Source organism: Panthera pardus, unplaced genomic scaffold (genome assembly GCF_024362965.1).
Source record: "Panthera pardus isolate Hobbes unplaced genomic scaffold, ASM2436296v1 HiC_scaffold_7, whole genome shotgun sequence".
NCBI lineage: Eukaryota > Metazoa > Chordata > Mammalia > Carnivora > Felidae > Panthera > Panthera pardus.
This window is the reverse complement of record NW_026527002.1, coordinates 40,965,238-40,992,520: the sequence shown is the minus strand read 5'-3', so window position 1 is coordinate 40,992,520 and position 27,283 is coordinate 40,965,238. Positions and strand designations below refer to the sequence as shown.

The following is a 27,283-nucleotide window of genomic DNA, read 5'->3' as shown; positions in this document are numbered from 1 at the left end:
AAGAAAAATGAAAACATATATCCACCCCCAAATTTTTACACGAGTGTTCACAGTATTGTTCATAATAGCCAAAAAGTGGAAACCCAAATGTCCAACAACCGATGAACGTATGAACAAAATGTGGTATATCCATCCATCTATGTGAAATGTCCAGAATGTACAAATATAGAGACAGAAAGTATATTACTAAGGATTGCCTGAGAATAGAGTGGTTAGGGGTGATAGCCAAAAGGTTTGGGGTTTCTTTCTGAGGTAATAAAAATATTCTAAACCTGTGGCGATAAGTGCACAATTCAATACTAAAAACTGATCAATTATACACTTTAAATGGGTGAACTGTGTGGTACATAAATTATATCCCAATAAAGCTACAACAAAAAAGATAGAAATAAGAGACAACTTAAAATTCTAAAAAGAGTTTTATTATAGAAACAAAACAAGGAGTGTAATTAAGCATGAAATAAATAATTTCGTTCTTGATAAAAGTATATTTAATGTTACAAAATCTGAAGTAAACTAGTTTATAACCCAACTCTTTTAAAGGATTTCTATTTATTGAAATTAACTTTTATTCTTTTGGAAAGATGTAACAGTTACAAGAGGAACACATTTAATCTGGTATACATTGTTATAGGTACTATGACTCAGAAGTCAACATACATAAAAGCAGCTGTATTCATCTTTGCTAAATAGCTGTACAAAGCTATTCACTTAAAATATTAAAAAGTTGTTTATGAGATATTTCAAGTTTGGATAAGTTTGGAATGCATGTTTCTATCTGATACCATTATTCCACTAAATACAGTGGTCAGAAGTTTAGTGTATCTCTTATAGAACTGCACATAGGATTACAGAAGCCAAGATTAAAATTTTGCAAATTCTAAGAGACATAAACAAGTGATTCAAAGGTGACTTTATGCTAAATTCAGCAAATCTGATTCTTCATTGCCCCTTTTTTCAACAGAAAACAAGTATAATTTTAGAAACCCTAATAGATGGAAAATAGTTGAGTTAAATATATTCTTTGCAATTTTCACATCTAATTTTACTTAAAGTGTTAACTCTAAACATTCAAAAAGCTAATAACGAGCCATTATTTCAATAAGAATTGTTTAACTTTACTTGCAACTTTTCAAAGTTGTAATTTTAATACATATTGGGATCTAAAACTATTAGCAAATGGCAACAATAGAGACTATATATTTAAAAAGTGGACAATTGAAGTGAGAATATATTGAGATGTACAGGAAGTAGTTATTTGCTTTACAAAAAGTTCTTAAATATACAGAATAATTCATAACACGTGATGTTTAAATATTCATGCATTTAAAATAAATCTACCAAAAAGATTGACCTACATACAACTTTTAGAAACCCCACCAATTTTATAAAGAGAGGCACTACTTTTTATCTATCCACTAAAGGCAATAAAATGTTTTAACAGTTCAAAAACAGGGTGAAAAAACAGTTGATTTCTCAAAAACAAAACAGTTTTAGTAAGATGGCTATCACTGTGCCCTTCAAGAAATTAAGAACCTATTTTTTTAAAGCCTATTTTCCAGCCCCAACTTGTAACACACTTTGACCTCCATTTCTGCTTTTCCTTAAACCAATCTGGAGTGTATGGAAGAGTGCCACAACATTGAGGCTCTGCGCAGTTTGGGTTAATGTTCTGAAAAAATATGCTGTCCATATACACAAAAAGTAATGAAGAAAACAGTCAGTTCTAAAGTATAATGCATACTTCCTAGGCTGTAAAACCCCACCAGTCTAACAAAAAGCACCAAGATGCCAAAGTGGGAAAAAATATAAACCAGCACAGAGTCAATATCATAAACCATATCAATTAAGTTTTATTTGTTAGACTGTTTGGCATTTGGGAAGCTAAATAAATTAATTTAGCAGGCTAAAAATCCCATCGCTACCCTTACCAAAGATTTGCTTATTAACGAATTAAAGTCAATACTAAAAATAGCCTAGTGAGGAATTTTTCTCTGTGCTTAATGATGAGGAAACAGATACGAAATTATAGAAAAAAGTAGATAATATTTTTTGAAAATAAAAAGTAAAGAGAAATAAAGAAGTTAAGGCACTTATTTCCATGGTTTTGCAACATCAAGGGCAAAGTATGTTTTGTATTTCTTTGAGAAATTCCTTTCATCCTAAAACCGTAAACTTTGCTCCTTTCATAGGTTTTTATAACCTATGAAAATCTAACAACTGTAAGTTACCCAAATGGAATTACTTACAGAACTTTTAATCAGTTTTTACCCTACAAATAAGCAAGGAAATTAATAAAATGTTCCTCAAAGTTTCCTACTACTAGTTTTAACTATAATTAAAATAGAAGCTAATCTCTTGTATCCAATATTATTACTTCTATAATAAAGCTCACATTTTCCTTTTCAACTGATGCTGAATGAACAACTTATCATTTAAAAAATTAAATTAAAAGCTTCTCCAAATCAATTTTATTTAAGAAATAAATAAATTTGCTTTGGCAGAAGCAAAAGCAACTCACTAATATGTTTATGTCAAAAGCCAAAACAAAGTAAAAAAACACACATCAAAATGAATTCAGCATATTTGATAATATAAATCAATACAAATTCAATTAAATATTTCACGCTACATAGGTTATTTTATTTCCCTTTCAACATATGCAAGCTAACCCTGAAGTTACATTGTTTTACATGCTCTAATCACAAGGACTACCAGGTGACCCTTTGCTATGTACTTAGGTAACCAGAGTAATATTTTCATAAGGCTTGAAGTTCAGTACTAATGACTCACTATTAAGACGTGCAGAGAACCTGAAATGCCCTGCCTTGAAATATGTTAATTGTCAAAAATTATATAAAAGCATGAAATGAGAACCAAATAAAACTAGTACACCAGATATATGACACTGCCATCAAACAATTAATTCTGAAGCTCTAAAAAAGCAAAGCATCCTCAAGCTAGTCTAAGAGTGCATGTGCTTTTGCACTTAAAAAAAAAAAAAAAAAAAAAAAAAAAGCCCCACATATATATACCCGAAAATAAGGATAATGAAAAGATGCTCCCTTCTAAAGTAGTAATTCAGAGTATTGAAACTGCAATTTTTACAACACTCTAACAAGTGAAAATTTTAAAAATCTATTCACTAAACATATGCATAAGGTAAAACTAAACATGCATCCCATCTTATTAAAATGATACATCTATCCTGAATCTCTTTATATGCCCCAATGAATCATTTAAGAATTTCTTTTAATAAATGATTAAAAATACAAAAACATTTAACCTAAAGGAACGTAGCATTTAGACTGTGAAACTGTGTTGTGAATTTTATTAGAATTGTCATTTTGTTCTTAATGTTGAAGACTGTACTATAGTTTCATAAATAACAGCATTTGTGTTTTATGGTAAACATATCTGCATGCAGAAGTATGTTTAATAGCCTCTGCCCCATCTCAGGAAATTGTTCGTTTTAGTGTTGTCATTTTAGTCATTAATATCAGAATATTCTCATTCTGATAAAAACTTAATTTTTTATTTAATACGTCAGTAGAAAATATGTGAATAGACTGTATACCCCATTGTACCCTTTTAAAAACCTGAACATTCTTTTAAATGTTTCAAAAAATATTTAGGTAACAAGAGTTACACTGTTTTATCATGATTAAATTGGTATTAAATTTATGGGTATAAGTGAAAAAAGCTAACCACTTAATAGTCATAAAATAATAAAATGCAATATTGTGTCCTCTATATTACTAAGAAAGTGCACATTTATATAAGCAGCAGGTGAGGAGAGCAGTATCATGGAAAATCTGGATATATCTTTATATATATCCTTCAAAATCATGTTCCTTTACACAATTTACACATTTTAATTTAAATGTCACATATTTTCAGCTAACATTTAAATTAATTTTTATTGTAATATTTCAATTCTATTATAAACCATGAAATACCTTCAGAAACTGCCTCAAGGGTAAGAAGAGTTCTTTCCTTCTAGTCTATAATTATGACATTAAATGGTATATTTATTAAATGTTATGTCTGAGAAATATACTCTGACCTTGAACATATTCAAATTCAAGACCTATGTTATGACAGAATGAAGATTTATGAGGGCAATTTTATAATAATTGAAAAGATAAAGTATTCAAAGACCATGTAATGATAAGGAAAACACCTGACTGGAATATTGTGGCAGATTTGACATTTTACCAAAGGACAGTAATGCTTGATGTTCTATTCTCGCAGAACTCTGGATCCAGTTAACAGCAGGAGGGGAAAAGCAGCAGCAACATTTCAAATGTCCATCCTCTGATTTCCAAAAGACACCATGTAAGTAGAAGAAAATCACATTTTACTTCAAGTGATATGTCTTTGAAATGAAGACTCTGCTATTTTCAAGACTGAAAGGATATCACAGTGTTGATTTTATATACAAAGTAGGATCTGTTCCAGTATACTCTAGTGAAGTAATTCACATATGGAGAATAGTTAATTTTGACTTCATGACAAAATCGCCCATATTTTGAATAGGTCAACTTGTCACCTTCTTCGCAAACCACCTGTCAAAAGGTATGAAACACCATATTAAAAAGTGTCAGGTCACGATCTCACAGTTTGTGAGTTTGAGCCCTGCATTGGGCTCTGCGCTGATGGCATGAAACCTGCTTGGGATTTTGTCTCTCCTCTCTGCCCCTCCCCCGCTTGGGCGTGCTTGCTCTCTCTTTCAAAATAAAAAAATAAACTTTAAAAAGAGTAAGATTAAACTAAACTAAAAAGTCATTTTTGTAAAAAATATTTAACTTTTCAAATGATTACTTACGTGGCCATTTGCAATGTCTAATAAATCTTTAACCCTACAGCCTCTCATGGTTCCCACCTCATTGCAGATAGCATCCTCTACAATTAGGTAATTAGCCTTGTAGGATGTCAGTATTTTATAAATATCTTCAGCAGATCGCTTTGAATAGATTTGATAGATCTGGAAGAATATAATTAAAACAGTGATGTCAAAACATTTAAAATGTATTATTTGAAACTACACATTGAGCATCTACTATTATTTGGTATAAAGCACTATCTATGGAAAATAAAGATATTCACTAAGCCTTGATTCCTGCCCTTAGGAAGCTTATATTCATAATTCATTCACTTGCCACTGAATATCTTCTCTGGAGAAATGTCCATTCAAGTCCTTTGGCCATTTCCCCCCAGCTTTATTGAAATATAAGTGACATACAATGTTGTGCAAGTTGAAGGTGTATAACCTGTGGATTTGACCCACTTAAATATTGCAAAATGATTACCATTACAACATTAGCTGCCACCTCCACTGTGTCACATAATTACCATTTCTTTTTTCTGGTGAGAAAATTTAAGATTTACTCTCTCAGCAACTTTCAAGTATGTAATATAGTATTATTAACTATAATCACCATACTGTAACATCAGATCCCCAGAACTTATTCATCTCATGACTGGAAGTTTGTACACTTTGACCAACAACTCCTCCTTCCCCTACCCTCTAGCCCCTGGTAACCACCACTCTACTCTCTATGAGTTTGGCTTGTTTAGATTCCATATGTAAATGATAATCAGAGTATTTGTCTTTATCTGACTTATTTCACTTAGCAATGGGCTTTGCCCATTTCTTAACTGACTTGTCTTTTTATTATTGAATTATAATAGTTCCTTTAATCTTATACCACATACAGTGTATTTTATACTCACTTATACATGAAATAAAGTTAGTAAGGTTAAACATAGTTTGACCACTGTTACAAAATACTAAATAAACAAGAATGCTTAAAACTCCTGTCTTGATTCCATGGTATTTTCCATTACAATTTTGCTGAACTTATAAGATAATAAGTTCTGGATCTATTAAATAATAAGCTTGTTCAGTTTTTCTGAGATGCTAACATTGGACTAGCTCTTGTTACAAAATACAAAATAACAGAATCACAAATGTTAGGCCAAAAGTATCACATGCTATTGTCCTGGAAACACTGAGATTTGATATCTAGATTGGACAAGATCCCAACCTATTTGATACTCAGCAGCCACCTCCTACATGTTATGATTGCTGTCATTCCAGCTCCTTCAGGTCCAATGTCCACCAATATGATAGAGGTACTTACTGATATTCCGTGGTACACAGAATGTTAATAAATGCTTCTCTTTGCTAAATAGGTTTCAATGGAAATATTTCTATCCAGCCTATATCTATTTATTGTTTTCCACATACATTTTTTACTTACTTTTAAATTTTAAGAAGCTGTAACACACTCATGGGGCATTAAAAAAAAAATACTTCTAGGGGCGCCTGGGTGGTTCAGTTGGTTAAGCGTCTGCTTGATTTCAGCTTAGGTCATGATCTCTTGGTTTGTGAGGTAGAGCCCCACATTGGGTTCTGTGCAGACAGCATGGAGCCTGCTTGGGATTCTCTTTCTCCCTCTCTCTGCCCCTCCCCCCACCTCATAATCTCTCTCTCTCCCTCTCTCTCTCTCTCTCTCAAAATAAATAAATAAACATTTTTTAAACATACACACAAGAAAACCACTTCTATGCAATGGCAACAACACAGGGTTTCTCGATCTAAGTACTATTGACATTTTGGGCTAGAGAATTCTTTGTTGGGACAGAGGATGACTGTTCTGTGTAGTGCTGGATGTTCAGCAGTATTCCTGGTCCCTACCCACTAGATGCCTGAAGAATTCCTCCTACAGTTGTGACAATCAATATGTCTCCAGACATTGCCAAATGTCCCTTAGGAGCATAATAGTCTCAGGTTTGAGAATTACTGGCCTAGGAATTATACAAAGATTAGTCACAGGTCATGAATTATAGATAGAATGCAATTCAAATGATATGGTCTCATTTATGGAGTCTGATTTGAATTTCAGTTTAACAACAAATTTATTCAGTCAGTACTTGCTGTGCACTAGACAGCAAAGAGAAAGACAAAGTTTTGAAAAGAAACATGGTTCCTATTCTCATAGTTAAGTCACATAAAACATAAAACTCTAAAGTGTTTAAATTTAACTAGAACCTAATTAAAAGTCTGACCTAATTATAAGTGATTCTGAAATTCTGTATTAGGAAAAGACCAATCATAAGACAACAAAAAAACGAAAAAAAAAAAAAAAGTTCAGGAATATGCTATATACATCTACATTCTAGGCGACTGTACCTTTTCAAAATGCAGCAAATACTAGACAAAGGCAGCTGTTGTCTCTCAGGTAAATCACACCCAGATAGATCTCCTCATCTCTGAACTCTCCCCTGCTTCATTCTGTTCTTTCTGCTGTGACCATAATTAACTCTCTAAAATAGATCTAAGCATTCCATTCCCAGGCTTATTAAAGGTCTCTGATAACTCCCAAATGCCTCAAGGGTAAGTCTAAATCCTTCAGCACGACATTCCAGGTCCTTTAGAATTTGGCCCTAGTTTATTTTTTTAGTTTCATGGCTATACAAATTTCATGGCTCATGTCATTTTTCATCCTGGAATCAATGCATTCTTTTTCCAACCATGTTTCTACTAGTCCTTCAAAGCCCAGATCAAGCCAATGTCTTTTATGAAGACTTGGATTTGTAGAGGCAGAATGGATTGTTCCTGCCTTTTTTTTTTTTTTAAAGAAGGCTCCATGCCTAATGTGGAGCTTGACCTCACGACCCTGAGGTCAAGAGTCACATGTTCTACAGACTGAGCCAGACAGGTGCCCCAATTATTCCTGCTTTTGCGCTCCTCTTTGTACTTTCTATGTTTCTATGTGTGTGCATATACAATTTAATAGTAAATCAGAACATAATAACTAATATTTAAGTCTTACTATGTTTCAGGCATAGTGCATTATCTCATTTAATTGCTAAATAGGTTTCAATGGAAATATTTCTATCCAGCCTGTATCTATTTATTGTTTTTCACATACATTTTTTACTTACTTTAAATTTTAAGAAGCTGTAACACACTCATGGGGCATTAAAAAAAAAATACTTCTAGGGGAGGCTGGGTGGCTCAGTAAGTTAAGCATCTGACTTTGGCTCAGGTCATGATCTCACAGCTAGTGGGTTCGAGCCCCACATCAGGTTTTGTACTGACAGCTCAGAGCTTGGAACCTGCTTCAGATTCTGTGTCTCCCTCTCTCTGCCCCTCCCCGGCTCATTATCTATCCCTCTCTCAAAAATAAGTAAACATTAAAAAAATTTTTTTTTAATTAAAAAAAAAGAAATGCCAGGGACCTTGTCTCCACCCCACCTTTAAAATTTTTTTTCTGTATTAGGGCACCTGGGTGGCTCACTCATTTAAGCATCCCGACTCACAACCAGAAGATAAGAACTTATTATAATAACCAGATTCAGAAATTTGCTCAAAATTGAAGAAATTAAAGAAAACACAAATAAAAGGAAAGATATTCTGTGCTCATGAACTGGAAGAATGTTAAAACGTCCATACCACTTAAAGCCACCTACAGATTCAGTGCAATTCCTATCAAAATTCCAATGGCATTTTTCATAGAAATAGAACAAACAATCCTAAAATCTGTATAGAACCACAAAAGACCCTGAATAGTCAGAGCAATCTTGAGAAAAAACAAAGCTGGAAGAATCATGCTTCCTAACTACAAACTATATGACAAAACTATAGTAATCCAAACAGTATGGTATCAGGATAAAAACAGACATATGGGGCACCTGGGTGGCTGAGTCGGTTAAGTGTCCAACTCTTGATCTCAGCTCAGGTCATGATCTCACAATTCATGAAATTGACTGTGCTGACAGTGCGGAGGCTGCTTAGGGTTCTCTCTCCCTCTACCCCTCCCCCACCCTCTCTCAAAATAAATAAATAAACTTTAAAAACAAAAACAGATACATAGATCAGTGGAAGGAAACAGCCCAGAAATAAACCCACACATACACAGTCAATTAATTTACAACAGAGGAGTCAAAACAATACAATGGGAAAAGGACAATCTCTTCAATAAATGATGTCAGAAAACTGCACAGCCACACGCAAAAGAATGAAACTGCACTACTATCGTACAGCACACACAAAACTTAACTCAAATGGATTAAAGACTTGAATGTAAGACCTGAAACCATAAAACTTCTAGAAGGAAACACAGGTGATAAGCTCTTTGATAATGGTCTTGGCGATTATTTTTTTGGATTTGACAGCAAAAGTGGAGGCAACAAAAGCAAAAATAAACAATTGGGACTACATCAAACTAAAAAACTTCTGCACAGCAAAGAAAACCATCAACAAAATGAAGAGGCAACCTACTGAATGGGAGAAAATATTTGCAAAACACATATCTGATAAGAGGTTAACACCCAAAATATATAAAGAGCTCATACAGCTCAATAAGAGAAAAAAAATCTGATTAAAAAGTGGGCAAATTATCTAAATAGACATTGTTCCAAAATAGACATACAGATGGCAAACAGGTACATGAAAGGTGCTCAACATCATTCACCATCACAGAGATGCAAATCAAAACCGTAAAGAGATATTACCTCACAGCTGTTAGAATGGGTACTATCAAAAAGGCAAGAAATGAGAAATGCTGGCGAGAATGTGGAGAAAAGGGAACCCTTGTACTGGGGATGGGAAGGTAAAGTGATACAGCCACTATGGAAAACAGTATGAAGCGTTCATCAAGAACTTAAAAATGAAACTACCATATCATCCAAAAATTCCACTTCTGGGTATTTATCCAAAGGAAATGGAAACACTAATTCAAAGAGATATATGCACATCCATGTTTACTGCAGCATTATTTATAAAAGCCAACATATGGAAACAACCTGAATGTCCATCAGTGGATGAATAGATAAAATGTAGTATATGCGTGTGTGTGTATTTATAAATAGGAAATTATTCAGCCATAAGAAAGGATGAAATCTTGCCATTTGCAACAACATGGATGACCTTGGGATGCCTCGCTGGCTCAGTCAGAAGAACATGTGTCTCTTGATCTTGGGGGTATGAATTCGGGCCCCAGACTGGGTGTAGAGATTAGTACTTAAATGAATAAAGCTTAAACACACACACACACACACACACACACACACACACACACACACACACACACACACACGGATGGACCTTGAGGATATTATACTAAGTGAAGTCAGTCACACAGAAGGGCAAATACTGTAGGATCTCACTTATATGTGGAATCTGAAAGCAAAACCAAAACCAACCAAACTCACAGATACAGAGAACAGACTGGTGGTTGCCAGAGGTGGGGGTGGGAGGTGGGTAAAATGGGTGAAGGGAGTCAAAAGCTACAAACTTCCAGTTATAAAATGTATGTCATAGAGACCTAATGTAGAGCATAGTGACATAGTTAGTAACACCGTACTGCACATTTAAAAGGTGCTAAGAAAGTAGATCTTAAAAGTTCTCATCATGAGAAAAAATTTTTTATAGCTATGTATGTTGATGGATGTTAACTGGACTTAATGTGATAATCATTTTGTAATATATACAAATATCAAATCATTACATCGTACACATGAAATTAATATAATGTTATATGTCAATTACACCTCAATTATTTATTTATTGTAAAAATTTTTTAACCATATTTTTTAAGGTTTTTTTATTTTGAGAGAGAGTGAGAGAGCAGGGGAGGGGCATAGAGAGAGGGGCACAGGGGATCTGAAGTAGCTCTGTGCTGACAGCAGAGAGTCCAATGTGGGGCCTGAACTTACAAACTGTGAAATCATGGCCTGAGCTGAGTCAGACACTTAACTGACTCAACCACTCAGGCACACCTATACCTCAATTTTTTTAAAAAGGCATTGTGTGGGGCGCCTGGGTGACTCAGTCGGTTCAACATCCGACATCAGCTTAGGTCATGATCTCATGGTTTGTGAGTTCGAGCCCTGCATGGGGGACTGCGCTGACAGTTCAGAGCCTGGAGCCTGCTTCAGATTCTGTGTCTCCTTCTTTCTCTGCCCCTCCCCCACTCATGCTCTGTATCTCTCTGTTCTCAGAAATGAATAAACATTAAAAAAAAATTTTTTTTTAATAAAACAGGAATTGTGGAAATACAAAAAAAAGGGGGGGCGGTGGTTCCTGGCTGGCTCAGTTGGTAAAGCATATGACTCTTGATCTCAGGGTTTTAAGTTTGAGCCCCAAGATAGGTGTAGAGATCAGAAGTGTTGAATCACTACATTGTACACTTTAAACTAACATTACACCGTATGTTAACTAACTGGAATTTAAATAAAAACTTAAAAAATAATCTTAAAAAAAAAGGAAAACAAACTTGTTCAAGGTCACAGAGCTAGCACATGGCAAGAGTAGCATTTGAATCCAGGTATTCTAATTCCAGAGTCGTCTTCTTACAGTTTAAATTCTATATTGCTATATTACCTCCTTAGCTTACAGCATACTTAAAAACTACATAAAATTCTCTCAAACTGAAAAACAGAATATTTGGAATTTAGGTTCAGTTGGTCACTGCTTCCAGATATGAAGTTAACATTTACATCTGGACCAGTCAAAATAATACATTCTATTGTATTATTAGATATTATAATGTTATACTAAGTTATTAATAACAGCCCATACTGAAAAATAAACCACAGTGAGACAGAACTTTAGCTTGGAAATACAAAGTGTATCAAGACATTAACTGACAGTCTGCCTGCCTTCGGTAATTTGATTCAGAACAATCATATTTTCCAAAGAATGTTTCTCTTTGTGAAACATTACATATGAGTTCCCTTGAAACTTTGTGGAAAATTAAATGTTTCTCCTAGAAACTTATCAATACCATTCATAAAATAAAGAACTTAGTATTTTAATTTTGGCTCTCCTCTTGGTTAAATATATTACACAGCTTTTCAAAGACTAATGCTAATAATCAACTCTTTCTAAAATTGTTTGGATTTTCCTAGCTAACCAGGAACACATGCATCATTACAGAGCTATACTAAAATAGAAGAGGGATGTTTAAAAGGTTTAAATGTGTAATCTAAAATGCCTTACATTTTCATTTCTCTTGAGAAGATCATCATCACTGTAAAGAGGTAAGCTGGTCACCATCCATCCCGTGCATAATTTAATCGCACCCATTAACTGTGGACTCCCTGCAAACACAGCTGCAACTGGAGCTTGCCTTCTGTAAAGAAACATAAAGATTTACACACTGAGAAGGTAAGTGTACTATTTAGATCAATGATTTATATCAACTATGAAACAGCAGGCAACTCAATCATGTATTGTATACTTGAATTTCTAAATCAGCATTTGTTTCATTTATGAATTCAAAAAAAATAAGCACCTACTACGTGCCAGGAACTATTTTGAATGCTGAAAAATGGAAAAAAAATTTTAAGTTTTATTTTCATTTTTAAATTTATTTTGAGAGAGTGAGAAAGAACTGGAGAGCAAGTGGGGGTGAGGCAGAGAGACAGGAAGAGAGAGAATCCCAAGCAGACTCCATGCTGTCTGTGCAGAGCCTGACATGGGGCTCAATCCCATGAACCATGAGATCATGACCTGAGCCAAAATGAAGAGTCGGGATGCTTAAATGAGTGAGCCACCCAGGTGCCCTAACACAGAAAAAAAATTTAAAGGTGGGGTGGAGACAAGGTCCCTGGCATTTCTTTTTTTTTAATTAAAAAAATTTTTTTTTAATGTTTACTTATTTTTGAGAGAGGGATAGATAATGAGCCGGGGAGGGGTCGAGAGAGGGAGACACAGAATCTGAAGCAGGTTCCAAGCTCTGAGTTGTCAGCACAAAACCTGATGCGGGGCTCAAACGCATGAGCTATGAGATCATGACCTGAGCCAAAGTCAGACACTTAACCGACTGAGCCACCCAGGCACCCCAAGGTTCCTGGCTTTTGAGAGAGATGGGAAGGATATAGGCCAGGTGGTAATACTACTACTAAAAAATAATGCAGGGTATATATAATGACAGGAATTTACTACTTTATATGGTGTAATCAATTCAATGGTGACAGTGTGAATTCTCAAATTTATCCTTCTGAAAATATTAACCACCACAACCCAAATCTTTCCCAATCCATCCATCTCCTGCTTCTTCCCTACGTTTACCATGTACCTGTCTGCAGATAACACATGTAGGACTTCTCGAACACTTTGAACGATGATCCAAAGCCCCAGAAAGATGCCACTTACAAGACTAGGAAACCTAAAAGCAGATCCCAAAGGGTTGCTCCAATGTCTTCACTAACCAATCCAACCAATTCAACATTCAGCATCCACTTACTACACGCCAGAGTCAATGCCAAGCTCTGGAAATAAAAGATGGCACACAGCCACTGTCTTCAGGGAGCACCCAGTAATGGGGAAACAAACATGAAACAGGATGATTATACCACAGTAATATATAGAACTGCCTGATGTACAATGTCCAATGTTCAAGCCCCTATGCTTAAAAATAATGTGATAAATCACACACCCAGATTTAACTTCATCTTTTGTTAATGACAATGCAAAGCTATATAGTCAGTGTCCTACAATGGTAATCACAATTCACAAAAAATATTAATAGGCAATAAAGGTGATCTAAAGAAAACAATTTTTATACATATGAAATGTGTATTTACAGTAACAAAACCTTGTAATCACACCAATTTTCATTTCTATAAACCTATTCCTCATTTATAAAAACATTTTTGTCTCCCCCCCCCATATTTTCCTGTTTTTTGATAGTGTTTCATTTTTTCATGTTTTATTTTCTCCTTCTATGTCTTAAACATTTTTCAGTGTAGTTATTTCATAGTGTCTACCCACAGGGTAGACTAGTTGTAAAATGGCTGCAATGATTCTTACCTCATACCTATGCTCTCAGAGCAAACAGTGGTCCTGGTCATGTGACTCGCTTTGGCCAACAGAACAGAAACATAATGTGAGCAGAAACTTTTAAAATGTTTGACATTGAGATTTGTCCTCTCTTGCTACTCTTAAGAACTCTATAACCACTATCTTCTAAATGAGCCCAGGCTACCTGAGCTGGATAATGAGAGGCCTGTGGCCAAGTCAATTCCATTCCCCCAGGTGATACCTACCCAACCTTTAGACATGTGAGAGAGGCCATGCCTGACCACTCAGTCCCAGAGCAGCTAGCCCAGACCAGAAGACTCTTCCCCAACCCCCACTCACTGACTGCCAAAATAGTGAAAAATAAGAAATGTTTATTATTTGCAGCCACTAACTTTTGTGGTAGTCTATTATGCAGCAGAAACCAACTCACATAAATTTTATTATCAGAAATTTCTAGAGCTCTGGAGCACATGGCTGGCATAGTCAGAAGAGCATGTGACTCTTGATGTCAGGGTCATATTGGGTATAGAGTTTACTTCAGTAAGTAAGTAAATAAACTAAAAAAAAAAAGAAAGAAAAAGAAAAATTGTTAGAGATCTAATTCTGCTGTTTATCACAAACAACAGCTGATCTCACTGTGTTAGACTGTTTTGTCATGTGTTTTTTAATTTTAGAGCTCATCTTCATGAAGTCCTATTTGTGGAAACCTGTATAGCCTGGGTTGAGAATATATCAGACACTCTAAACCACACAGGACCACTTTTTATGATAATTTTTTGACTGGGGGTTTCTTGGATTAGACAAGTATAATTTCAAACTGCAAACCTGTGTGAATTCAGATCCACTGCCGCAAATTCAGAGGAGAGACTTTTGTTTGACTAATAGCTGAGGCCAAGGAAGATATGCTTTCCCTACTACTGGATGGCTATTTTGTGGGTCTATTCTATCACTGATAGTGTAGTCCTCTGAGTGTCCCTTAGTCATATGTGTGTGTTGAGAGAGGGAAAACGGGGTCTCTATTGCAATTCCCTGTATCCATAGGCCAAAGACCATATCTTCTGTCCTGTGTGGGTTTTAACATACACATGGCTATTAGGGGCGCCTGGATGGCTCAGTCAGTTGAGTGGCCGGCTTCGGTTCAGATTCATGATCTCACGGTCCGTGGATTTGAGCCCCGGGTTGGGCTCTGAGCTGGCAGCTTGGAGCCTGGAACCTGCTTTGGATTCTGTGTCTCCCTCTCTCTCTGTTCCTTCCCTGCTCACATTCTGTCTCTCTCTCTCTCAAAAATAAATAAAGATTAAAAAATTTAAAAATAAATAAAATAAAATATGTATGGCTATTAAAATTAAAATCTTAAATTTTGGTAAACTTCGTTAACAAGACTAGCAGTCCACCACTTATCCAACCCAGGGTAAAAGAAACAACCTCTTGACTATCTAAATAAAGGAATATTTGTTTCTTTATATTCTACATTTCTAGGTGTAGCATAGAAAGAGTCTCAAATCTCAAACTTATCAATGCTATATATATTAGCTTTTTATTTCTTTAAGTAAGGGGCTTGAACTCACAATCCAGAGATCAAGAATCACATGCTCTTTTTTTTAAAGTTTATTTATTTATTTTTGAGAGAGAGAGTGCGCACGCTTGTGAGCAGGGGAGCAGCAGAGAGAGAATCCCAAGCAGGCTCTGTGCTGTCAGTGCAGAACCCAACACTGGGCTCAATCTCATGACTGTGAGATCATGAACTGAGCTGAAATCAAGAGTCAGACACTTAACTGACTGAGCCACCCACGCGCCCTGAGTCACATGCTCTGACTGAGCTAGCCAGGTGCCCCTGAATGCTACTTTCTTTTTTTTTAAGTTTATTTTTGAGACGGAGAGCGAACGTGCACACATGAACAGGGGAGGGGCAGAAAGAGAGAGGGAGCCAGAGAATCCCAAGCAGGCTCCAAACTGTAAGCGCAGAGCCCAATAGCAGGGCTCGAACCCACAAACCATGAGACCATGACCGGAGCTGAAATCAAGAGTCAAATGCTTAACCATCTAAGCTACCCAGGTGACCTAATGCTGTATTTCCAATGGAGAGAAGTTCAATTAGAAAATCAGAATTATAAGTCAATCAAAAACTAAATATCCCTAAAAGCATGGGGCAAAATTCCAAGTTTTATGAGAACAATTTGGAAAAGGATTAATTTATTATTTCCCCTGAATTGATGAGATAGCATGCAACAATTGTTTAACAAAAGTGTTAAGCAGTTCAATTCTTACTTTATCCAGGTCATAAGTTCCACTGTATCTGGGTCATAAAATTCTTGTAGTTCCATTAGTTCTGTCATTAATCTTGGAAAAAACTAAAATGCAAAACAAAATTCCCAAAAAGTATGTGTAAGTATCCAAAAAGTTCAAAACTGCTCCAGAGTATTTACTACGAGACTAACGTAAGACAAACAATATTATAACATCATTCTCATGGAAAAAATATCATGGATCTTTTTACTTTCTTTCAGTGAGCTGCTCATTCTTCTCAGTCCAAATAATCTAAATAATCTATTTTATGGTTAATTTACTGCCTAGACTCAATAGTTTTATCATTACCAAACAATCATCAGTTTCATCTTTCAGGAACACACAATTAATTTAACAGGTTTATTGGCAATTAGTTTCGTGTTATACTACAATAAAGGATTTATATTATTTTATAAATATTCATATTTTGGAGTTGCCAAAACACTTTTTTTTTAATTCCAGTGTAGTTAACATACAGTATTATATTCATTTCAGGTGTACAATATAGTGATTAAACAATTCCCTATATTACTCAGTGCTCATCAAGATAAGTGCATGTGTGTGTATTATATATATATAATATATATATTATATATATATATTACATATACACACACACACCATATCTTCTTTAGCCAATCATATATCAATGGACAATTCCCTATATTACTCAGTGCTCATCAAGATAAGTGTGTGTGTATATTATACATATATATTATTATATATAATACACACACACACACATACCATATCTTCTTTAGCCATTCATCTATCAATGGACACTTAGGCTGTTTCCATAATTTAGCTATTGTAAATAATGCTACAATAAACATAGGGGTGCATGTATCACTCTGAATTAGTGTTTTTGTATTCTTTGGGTAAATAGCTGGTAGTGCAATTGCTGGATCATCAGGTAGTTCTATTTTTAATTATTTGAGGAACCTCTATACTGTCTTCCACAGTGGCTGTACAATTTGCATTCCCACAAACAGTGCATGAGTGTTTCTATTTCTCCATATCCTCACTAACACTTGGTTTTTTATTTTTGGTTTTTTAGTTTGTTTTTTTTTAATGTTTATTCATTTTTGAAAGACAGAGAGAGAACACAAGCAGGGGTGGGGCAGAGAGAGAGGGACACACAATCTGAAGCAGCACAGAGCCCGATGCGGGGCTCGAACTCACGAACGGTGAGATCATGACCTGAGCCAAAGCCAGACGTTCAACCGACTGAGCCACCCAGGCGCCCCTTTAGTTTTTTTTTTAAGTTTATTTATTTACATTGAGAGAGAGAGAGAGAGAGAGAGAGAGAGAGAGAGAGAGAGAGAGAGAGAGAGAAAGAGGCAGAGAGAGAATCCTAAGCAGGCTCTGCACTGTCAGTGTGGAGCCCAATGTGGAGCTCAAACTCACAAACCGTGAGATCCAGACCTGAGCAGAAGAGTCATGCGCTCAACCGACTGAGCCAACCAGGTGTCTCTGTAATTTTTATTTTAGCTCTTCTGACCAGTGTGAGATGGTATCTCATTATGGTTTTGATTTGCATTTTTCTGATGATGAGTGATGCTAAGCATCTTTTCACGTGTCTATTAGCCATCTGTATATCTTCTTTGGAGAATTATGTCTTCTGCCCATTTTTAAATTGGATTATTTGTTTTTTAGGTGTTGAGTTGTATCAGTTCTTTATATATTTTGGATACGAACCCCTTATCAGATATGTCATTTGCAAACGTCTTCTCCCATTCAGTAGATTGTCCTTTTGTTTTGTTGATTGTTTCTTTTGCTGTTCAGAAGCTCGCTATTTTGGTGTAGTCCCAAATAATTTATTTTTACTTTTGTTTCCTTTGTCTCAGGAAACATACCTAGAAAAATGTTGCTATGGCCAATGTCAGAGTAATTAATACTTGTGTTCTCTTCTAGGATTTTTATGATTTCGGGTCTCACATTTAGGTCCTCAGTCCATTTTGAGTTTATTTTTGTGTATGGTGTAAGAAAGTGGTCCAGTTTCATTGTATTGTATGTAGCTGTCTAGTCTTCCCAACAGCATTTGTTGAAGACTGTCCTTTTCCCATTGCATATGCTTGCCTCCTTTGTTGAAGATTAATTGACCATACAATTGTAGATTTATTTCTAGGCTTTCTATTCTGTTCCATTGATCTATGCGTTTATTTTTGTGCCAGTACCATACTGTTTTGATTACTATAGCTATGTAATATAACTTGAAGTCTGGGGTCATGATACTTTCAGTTTTGCTTTCCAAGATTGCTTTGGCTATTTGGGGTCTTTTTTGGTTCCATACAAATTTTAGGAATGTCTGTTCTAATTCTACTGGTATTTTGATACAGACTGCATTAATTGTGTAGATTGCTTTGGGTAATATAGACATTTTAACAATATTTGTTCTTGTTTTTTTTTTTAATAAGTTTATTTTTATTTTGAGAGAGATAGAGCCAAGCAGGGGAGGGACACAGAGAGAGAGAGAGAGAGAGAGAGAGAGAGAGAGAGAATCTCACACAGGCTTTATGCCATCAGCGCAGAGCCTGATGCAGTGCTCAAACTCACAAACTGTGAGACCATGACCTGAGCCAAACTCAAGAGTCAGATGCTTAACCCACTGAGCCGCCCAGGTGCCCCCAATATTTGTTTGTCTAATCCATGAGCATGTGACATCTTTCCATTTCTTTGTGTTGTCTTCAATTTCTTTCATCAGGTTTTATCGTTTTCAGAGTACAGATCTTTCATCTCTTTGGTTAGGTTTATTCCTAGGTATCTTATTATTTTTGGTACAATTGTAAATGGGATTGTTTTCTTAATTTCTTTCTGCTGTTTAACTTCTCTTTCTTTCTCATATTTATTTATTTTGAGAGAGAGAGAGAGGATGAATGAGGGAGGCTCAGACAGAGAGGAAGAGAGAGAATCCCAAGTAGGCTCCGTGCTGACAGCGAGGAGCCCAATGTGGGGCTCAATCCCACAAACCATGAGATCATGACCTGAGCTGAAATCAAGAGTTGGGACGCATAACCAACTACGCCACCCAGGTGTCCCTTTTTTTTTCATTTTCACGAATGTGAAATCATGACCTGAGCCAAATCAAGAGTCAGACACTAAACCCACTGAGCCACCCAGGTGCTCCAATAGAGTTTCCTATATATAATATCACGTCATCTGCAAATAACAAAAGTTTTACTTCTTTACCAACGTGGATGCCTTTTATTCCTTTCTTTGGTCTGACTGCTATGGACTTCTAACTTCCAGTACTATGTTGAATAAAAGTGGTGAGAGTGGATATCCTTCTTTTGGTCCTGACCTTAGAAGAATACCTCTGTTTTTCAATACTGAGTATGATGTTAGTTGTGGGTTTTTCATTACAAAATGCTTTTTAATAAAAATTTTTTTTAACATTTATTTATTTTTGAGAGAGACAGAGACAGAGTGTGAGCGGGAGAGGGGCAGAGAGAGAGAGGGAGACACAGAATCTGAAGCAGGTTCCAGGCTCTGAGTTGTCAGCACAGAGCCTGATGCAGGGCTCAAACTCATGAACCGCGAGATCATTACCTGAGCTGAAGTCGAACGCCCAAACTGACAGAGCTACCCAAGCACCCCCCAAATTGCTTTTTAATATTATCACCTATTTATTCAGTAATGTCCTTTGCCAATTATAAACTGAATTAGTAACAGAATTAGACTGTAGAAAACTGAGGGGCGCCTAGGTTTATAGGACTGAGCCCTGCGATGGGCTCCCCACTAAAGGCGTGGAGCTTGCTTGGGATTCTCTCTCTCTGTCTCCCCTATTCGCACACACATGCACATGCTCTCTCTCAAAATAAATAAATAAACATTTAAATATAAATAAATAAATAAATAAATAAATAAATAAGGAAACCACAGAAAATTGCATCATGTGGCATTCTAAAAATGTTTTAACTCTTGTATTGTGTTCCTAATGGTAAAAAATTAGCCATACTAAGAATATCATACTTTATTTGGTTAGAATAGTATCTCAATATAAATATGCTACACACATGTAAATTTATCACTACCTTGTAAAGTACATTTTCATAATATAAAAACCTGTTTTTCTTACCTCTTTCCATAAGCTGAGACCTATTATAGTGGGCACAGCCATGCTCAGAATAAGAGCCTAAAATATTAAAACAAAAATGATTGTGGATACATTTCAGAATGTACTGGAGGTACTAGACATTGACTCCATGATCAATCACAGATTCTTAGAGTTATAAAATTTCAGAGAAACTGAAGTCAATGTGGAACCTAGGTTCACAGAGTGAAATGGGTGAAGATTAACGAATTTAAGACATATTAAGCAGGAGATAAAGTGAGACATACATATTTACTATATAAATTTAAGGCAGAACAGAAAAAAGGTAACACTTATTGTAGTATTTCAAATAATAAATCAGTATTTGACAATTCTGCCAGGAATTTAAGTTATGAAGAGCTTAAAAGGACACTGCACTGTGCTACCTAAACAGCTAGCAACAAAAAGGCAATGAATTAACACAAGAAAAACACCAATACATATCAATATGCAAGTATGCTAAAACAAGAACATATAAATTCCTCTGGAAAAAGACCGGCAAAACACAACATGACTATTACTAAAGATAATTATTCATCATCCCTTTGCCAAAACCTGTTCTTCCTATTGTCCTATGTCTGTAACCCTATTTTGGTAACCCTAAAATCCACAGTCACACAAACTAGAGAACTAGGAAATATCTATGATTTCTCTCTCCATACTAATGAAGCACCAAGTCTCACTAACCTTCTTTTCTAATTTTTTTCATTCCAGTATAGCATAGTATTAAGTGAATAGACCCCAGAGTCAGAAAAACCTGGGTGTAAATCATGATTTCCACATTTATAAGCTATGTGATCTCAAGCAAGTTATTTAACCAGATTAACCCTTAGTTTCTTTGTCTATAAAATACAGACAATAAAACTTAGCTGCTAGGGCCTTTGTAAGCATTGAATAGCACATAAAGTATTTTATAACAGTACCCGACACGTGGTGAACACTCAATATATTGAAGCTTTTATCACTTCCATTCACCATGGCCAGTACCTTACCTTCTTGGCTTGAATTTGTCACCCTCAAGTCTATCCTTCAAAGAATTATAAGTGTGAACTGAGAGAAAACAGAAGACTGACTCTCTCACACTCACACATAAACATTTCAATGATTTTTCTACTGCCTATAGGATAAGACCAAGTGTTACAGTATGATATTCAAAGGCCTCCATGACCTTACACGTCTTGAATTCCCCAATCTCATTTCTTGACCACTCTTATCTCACATTTTATGTGCCAAGAAAAGTAATTATATCATGCTTTTTCTTTGCCACTGTTTTTATTCCCTTTGATTACAACATGTTCTTTGCCTATCTATGTTTATTCCTTCTACCATGAATGCCCACCCTTTCCTTCCCATCCATCCAAGTAATAATTCATCATCTTTCAAATTTCAGATTGAAAAGTCTTTGAATCCCTAACAAGACTGAATTAAGTAGCTCTACTCTGTGTTCTAACAGTACCCTGTCAATACTTATTATTTTTATGAATAGGAGACTGTAATCTACCTGATGAAATTAATTTGCATTGTAAGCTCACTGCACATAGCAGGCACAGTGAAAATGTTGTATTCACACTGAAAACATACAATAGTTTGCCTGGGTGGCTCAGGTGGTTAAGCAGTTAAGTGTCCCACTCCTGATTTTGGTTCAGGTCATGATCTCACAATTTGTGGAATTGAGCCCCACATTGGGCTCTATGCTGACAGTGCAAAGCCTGCTTGGGATTCTCTCTCTCCCTCTCTCTGCCCCTCTCCTGCTCGTTCTCTCGCTCTCAAAAATTAAATTAAAAAAACAAAACCAAAAAAAAAATTTGTTTAAACAATAAAAAAGAAAACATATAATAGTTCCACATCAAATCAAGAATGATATTATAAAAATTCTTTTTTTATTTTATTTTTTAATGTTTCATTATTTATTTTTGAGAGACAGAGCACAAACAGGGGAAGGGCAGAGAGAGAGAGGGAGACACAGAATCCGAAGCAGGCTCCAGGCTCTGAGCTGCAAGCACAGAGCCTGACTGGGGGCCAAACTCACAAACGATGAGATCATGACCTGAGCTGAAGTCAGATGCCCAACCGCTCAAAATTAGTTCTTTTTTAATAAATTTTTTAAAAGTTTATTTATTTTGAGAGAGAGAAAGAGTGCATGCAAGCAGGGGAGGGGCAGAGAGAGAGAGAGGGAGAGAGACAGAATACCAAGCAGGTTCCACACTGGCGGCACAAAGCCCAATGTGGGGCTTGATCTCATAAACCGTGAGGTCATGACCTGAACTGAATGAAACCAAGAGTCACACACTCAACCAACTGAACCACCCAGGTGCCCCTAAAAATTAATTCTTGATAGCCTCTAACATTATTGATTCACTCGTATTTTTACCTTCTATTTTACTTATCTGCATTTAAATCAGAAATTCTAAAAAAAATTTTTTCCCCAGGATCTCTTTTTCACTTGTAAGTCATAATATCCTTTACTCACACCATTTCAATTGTATCCAATGTAGTTTCCATTGTGTAATTGAAAGAGAAACAAGTACTTAACACAAAATAACAATGACTCACCAATAATACTGGGTGTACTGTTCGTAATCGAAGCCACTTGAAAAGTGTCATCCAAAGTTCAGGAGAACATACACCAAATGCTGCTAACATGCATACATAAGGAGTCCAGAGGTATTTCAAGCTAGAAAAGAATGGGAGTCACATATCAGATATCCCATGAACATCATTACTATCTAATTTCTCTTTTTTTAAAGATTTCATTTTTTTAAGTAATTTCTGCACCCAATGTGGGGTTCAAACTCATAACCCCAAGATCAAGAGTCACATGCTCCACTGACTGAGCCAGCCAGGCACTCCCATTTCTCTTTTCTCAGTTCTTTCCTACTACCCATGAAAATACCACATGTTAAGGGAAAATGAAAAGCTTAGCCTCTAACTTTCAGCAACAGATTGTTATTCATTTCTTAAATAATCAAGAAAACATGCAGGTTACTAAAATGAAGATGAAATAAGAGCATTAATATAGATGAGAGTGTAGTAAGGTTGTACTCTTGGAGAAAATATAAACTGCTATACTTTTCCAGAAGGCAATTTGGCAAAATCTATAAAAATTTTTTTTTAAGTTTTTAGTTTCGGTTTGTTTCATGTTTATTTATTTTTGAGAGGGAGAGAGCAAGCATGCAAGCAGGAGAGGGGCAGAAAGAAAAAGAGAGAGAGAATCCCAAGCAGGCTGTGCACTGCCAGTGCAGAGCCCGACAACAGGCTTGAACCCGCAAGACATGACTTGAGCTGAAATCAAGAGTTGGACGCTTAACCGACTGAGCCACCCAGGCACCCCAAAACCTATAAAAATTTTAAGTACTCCAAGACAACCCCATTTCTAGTAAGTTAGTCAACAGATATATTGGTATATGTATATAAAGATACAAAGGTTTTAACTGCAGTATGTTGTTTTAGTAGAAAAAAAACTAGAAACCTGTCCTTCAGTAGGTATTAAATAGTTATGAAAAACATAAAAGCAAAATGTAAAATTGCATTTTACATTTTACTATATACTACTATATACATTTTACTATATACTGCTACCCTAGCTTTTTGGTGATTTAAAAAAATGTAGGGGAACCCGGCTGGCTCAGTTGGTGGAGCATGCAGCTCTTAATCTCAGCGTTGTAAGTTTGAGCCCCATGTTGGGTACAGAGATTACTTAAAAATAAAATCTTAAGAAAAATGAAAACTGACTTGGACTTTGACAGAAGTAGCCTATGTATATATAGAATACATATTGCTAAGACAAAGGAACTGTATTAGTTTCCTCTGGTCAACCAATATTTCCTCCTAATTACCCCCATTCCTGCTATTCTTCAAGTCCCCCAGAATCAAAACTAGAGTCTGGTTTAGAACTCCAGGAGACACCATTCACATTGAATTATATGTACATAACATTCCCCGGAACACCAACTTCCTGCTCTAGAGATTAGACCACTATGTCCAGTCCAATGATTTCTCTGCATCTATCTCTTCCTTACCATTTTATTGCAACAGCCTGATAATTAACATCTCTACCTTTTGTTTGTTTTTTAGTAATCTCTATATCCTATGTGGGGCTTGAACTTATAGCCCCAAGAACAAGAGTTGAATACTCTTCCCACTGAGTCAGCCAGGTGCCCTAACATCTCTACCTTTAGACTCTCTTTCAGCCAAATGCCAGATGAACCTTCTTCAAACATAATTACAAGACACTTTTTGTTATAGTCTCTAGTGGTTCCCCAGAATCTACTGAAATAAATGAAAACTCATCTAAATTTCAGGCCCCTCAAAAATATGGTGTTGATGCACCTTTTCAGTTTTTCTCCTAGGACTTCCCTAAATATGATTAGTGTTCTAGCCAGAGTTTGCATAACAATCTCAAGTGTTCCATTCCATAATGCACATAAGTTTCTCCTTCTTGATACAAGCCCATCCATCCTCATCTAGTGCTGCCTTAGGCTCTGATTCCCTTTATAGCCAGACCCCTTGAGGTCCATGCTTACTACTTCTTCCTGCCTTCTACTCTCTGATTATGTACTCCTTTAAAAACTCCTTTGACTTCTGAGTTGCAATTCCTCCTAAAGTCCCTCTGCCACAGTCCCTACTGCTACTTACTCAGTTTCCAATTCCCAAATATTTTAGTTTTGGCCCCTTTCCTCCATCTCTATGGCTACTCTTTTCTATATTCTATTATGACACCTTCTTAACCAGCTTGTCTTCCTTTAATCTTGTTTTCCTCAATTATTGCTGCCAGAGAGATCTTACTAAAAACAAATCTGATATAACATTTTTGTTTATTTCTGAAAGACAGAGAGAGAGACAGAGAGAGAGACAGAGAGAGAGAGAGAGAGAGAGAGAGAGAGAGAGAGAGAGAGAATGAATCCCAAGCAGGCTCTGCACTGTCATTGCAGAATGCAATGTGGGGCTTGAACCCACGAACTGTGAGATCATGACCTGAGTTGAAACTAGGCATCGGATGCTTAACCAACTGAGCCACCTAAGCACCCCTGACATTTATTCTGTCCAGATTATTACACACACACAAACACACAAGAAAATGAACAGCCTGGCCAACCTCTATTTATCTCTGAAGGCTGTTGCCCCATTTAGGAAATCTTCCTTAAATTGACTTCCTCTGTCCACCCTCTACAACTGAGTTAGTACCTCTCCTCTTGAGTGATTAAAGCACCCTTTGTATACCTTTCTCATAGTACTTACTTTATTCTAACTCTTGGTTTACTTACTCTTTGAAACAAAAGAGTAGATTTTGTATTTCTTTAATCCCTACTGCCTACTTAATAGAGTGCTTGGCACATTCTGGGTGACTATGCTTATTATTTGCATGAACAGGTGGTCACAGTATTACAGGCCTAGTGAATAAATTAAAGAAGTAAAGATGAGTGAAAGAATAATGCATATTACATGTTCAAAAACAGGATCTTGAACTTAAAATGGTAGATCCAACAATGAAGAACGGTGAGGATAATAAAATGTTCTTTTGCAGAGAGAAATAAAACTGAGAGAGTACAAAGGGGGGAAAAAGGTAACCCATGCACCAAAATTCTAGTACTACAAGGCAATGAGATGAGAATCAAAACATGAATCACTTAGAATATTCATGGTTTAACACATTTCTTCATCCTACTTACTAGGCATTATGGAATGCTAACTATTAGTGTGAACCACCATTCTCACTTAATGTTTCAGTAAAAGATTCCCATTGGTCAGGGGTTTGGCAGTCTGATAAAGTGTACGGATGACTTATAAGAAAATGGTTTTATTTTTTTTAAGTTTATTTATTTAAGAGAGAGCATGCATGTGTGCGAGCGGGGAAGAGGCAGAGAGAGAGGGAGAGAGAATCCCAAGCAGGTTCCTTGCCATCAGCGTGGAGCCTAATGCAGGTCTCGAACCCGCAAACCATGAAATCATGACCTGAGCCAAAATCAAGAGTCAGTCGGTTAACCAACTGAGTCTTCCAGATGCCCCAAGAAAATGTTTTTATTTATTTATTTTTTTAATTTTTTTTTTTTTTAACGTTTATTTATTTTTGAGACAGGGAGAGACAGCATGAATGGGGGAGGGTCAGAGAGAGAGGGAGACACAGAATCCGAAACAGGCTGCAGGCTCTGAGCTGTCAGCACAGAGCCCGACGCAGGGTTCGAACTCACGGACCGTGAGATCATGACCTGAGCCGAAGTCGGATGCTTAACCGACTGAGCCACCCAGGCGCCCCAAGAAAATGTTTTTAAATGCATAAAGTACATAGGTCTACAAAGGAAACCAATTATACTGAAATATTGATATCAAATAATAAAAAGATTTATAATATAGCACATTTGTACTTATTAATTAAGATGTTAAATGCAGGCCCAATAATAACTGTAACTTTGAGGTTGTGATGTGTATAGTATTTCAAGATAAAAAATTAATATAATACTTGAAAACAGCTAAGCTTTCTTTTTGGAAAAGCACCATGGGACTGTGATTCAGTATCTATATTCATAATTAAAGAAAATTTAACTTGAGAAATCTCATACTAGGATCAATACTTTTCATCTCTCCCTACTTCCCCTCTTATCCCTCTACCTCAGAATCTTAATGGCTCCTCTTCATGGCAGTGATTTATCTGATTTGTGTATTAAGAGGGAGAATTGAGCATATCCAGCTTAAACATTCTAGGCATCCATATTTTGTATCTTCCTTTTGCAAGGTAGGTGTAGACAGGGGCATAAACTTACCAAGGCTCTACCCATTAAAGAGGGAAAGCCCAAAGTTTGAGGACTAAGGTCAATTTGGGGTGGCAAATAGAAGCCCTTTGTTCACACATGAAGAAGTGGTCTCCAATGCAACCTTTATAGAATCAGAATCATTCAGATGATTGAAATGTATTTCTCATATATTTGGTCTTTGTACAGTCCCTGGCTCACAGCTCCTAAAATTCTTAGAATCTCCTAAGTGATGAAACTGGAAAGGTGTCTTTTTTTATGTTAATGGTAACTTGCTGGAAGACACTCAAGGATGGGGCTGGTTGCCAGTGGAGCCAACCATGTGATTAGGGAGTTGGA

The 27,283-nt window shown here is 36.1% G+C and overlaps 1 protein-coding gene across 5 annotated transcripts in view; it reads right to left on the bottom strand.

Annotated features, from left to right (window-relative positions):
* Positions 1–400: 400 nt before the first annotated feature.
* Positions 401–27,283, bottom strand: part of DPY19L4 (dpy-19 like 4) — a 68,388-nt gene continuing 41,505 nt past the window's right edge. For 4 of the 5 annotated variants that reach the window (XM_019453493.2, XM_019453495.2, XM_019453496.2 and 1 more), the window contains 6 exons: positions 22,752–22,872; positions 20,184–20,240; positions 16,088–16,170; positions 12,014–12,146; positions 4,829–4,987; positions 401–4,568 (listed from right to left, as the gene is read on the bottom strand). In XM_019453493.2, the coding sequence (XP_019309038.1) occupies positions 4,404–4,568; positions 4,829–4,987; positions 12,014–12,146; positions 16,088–16,170; positions 20,184–20,240; positions 22,752–22,872 (718 nt within the window). In that variant the 3' untranslated portion in view covers positions 401–4,403. The remainder of the gene's footprint in view (positions 4,569–4,828; positions 4,988–12,013; positions 12,147–16,087; positions 16,171–20,183; positions 20,241–22,751; positions 22,873–27,283) is intronic. The other variant, XM_019453494.2, reaches the window with a different exon arrangement.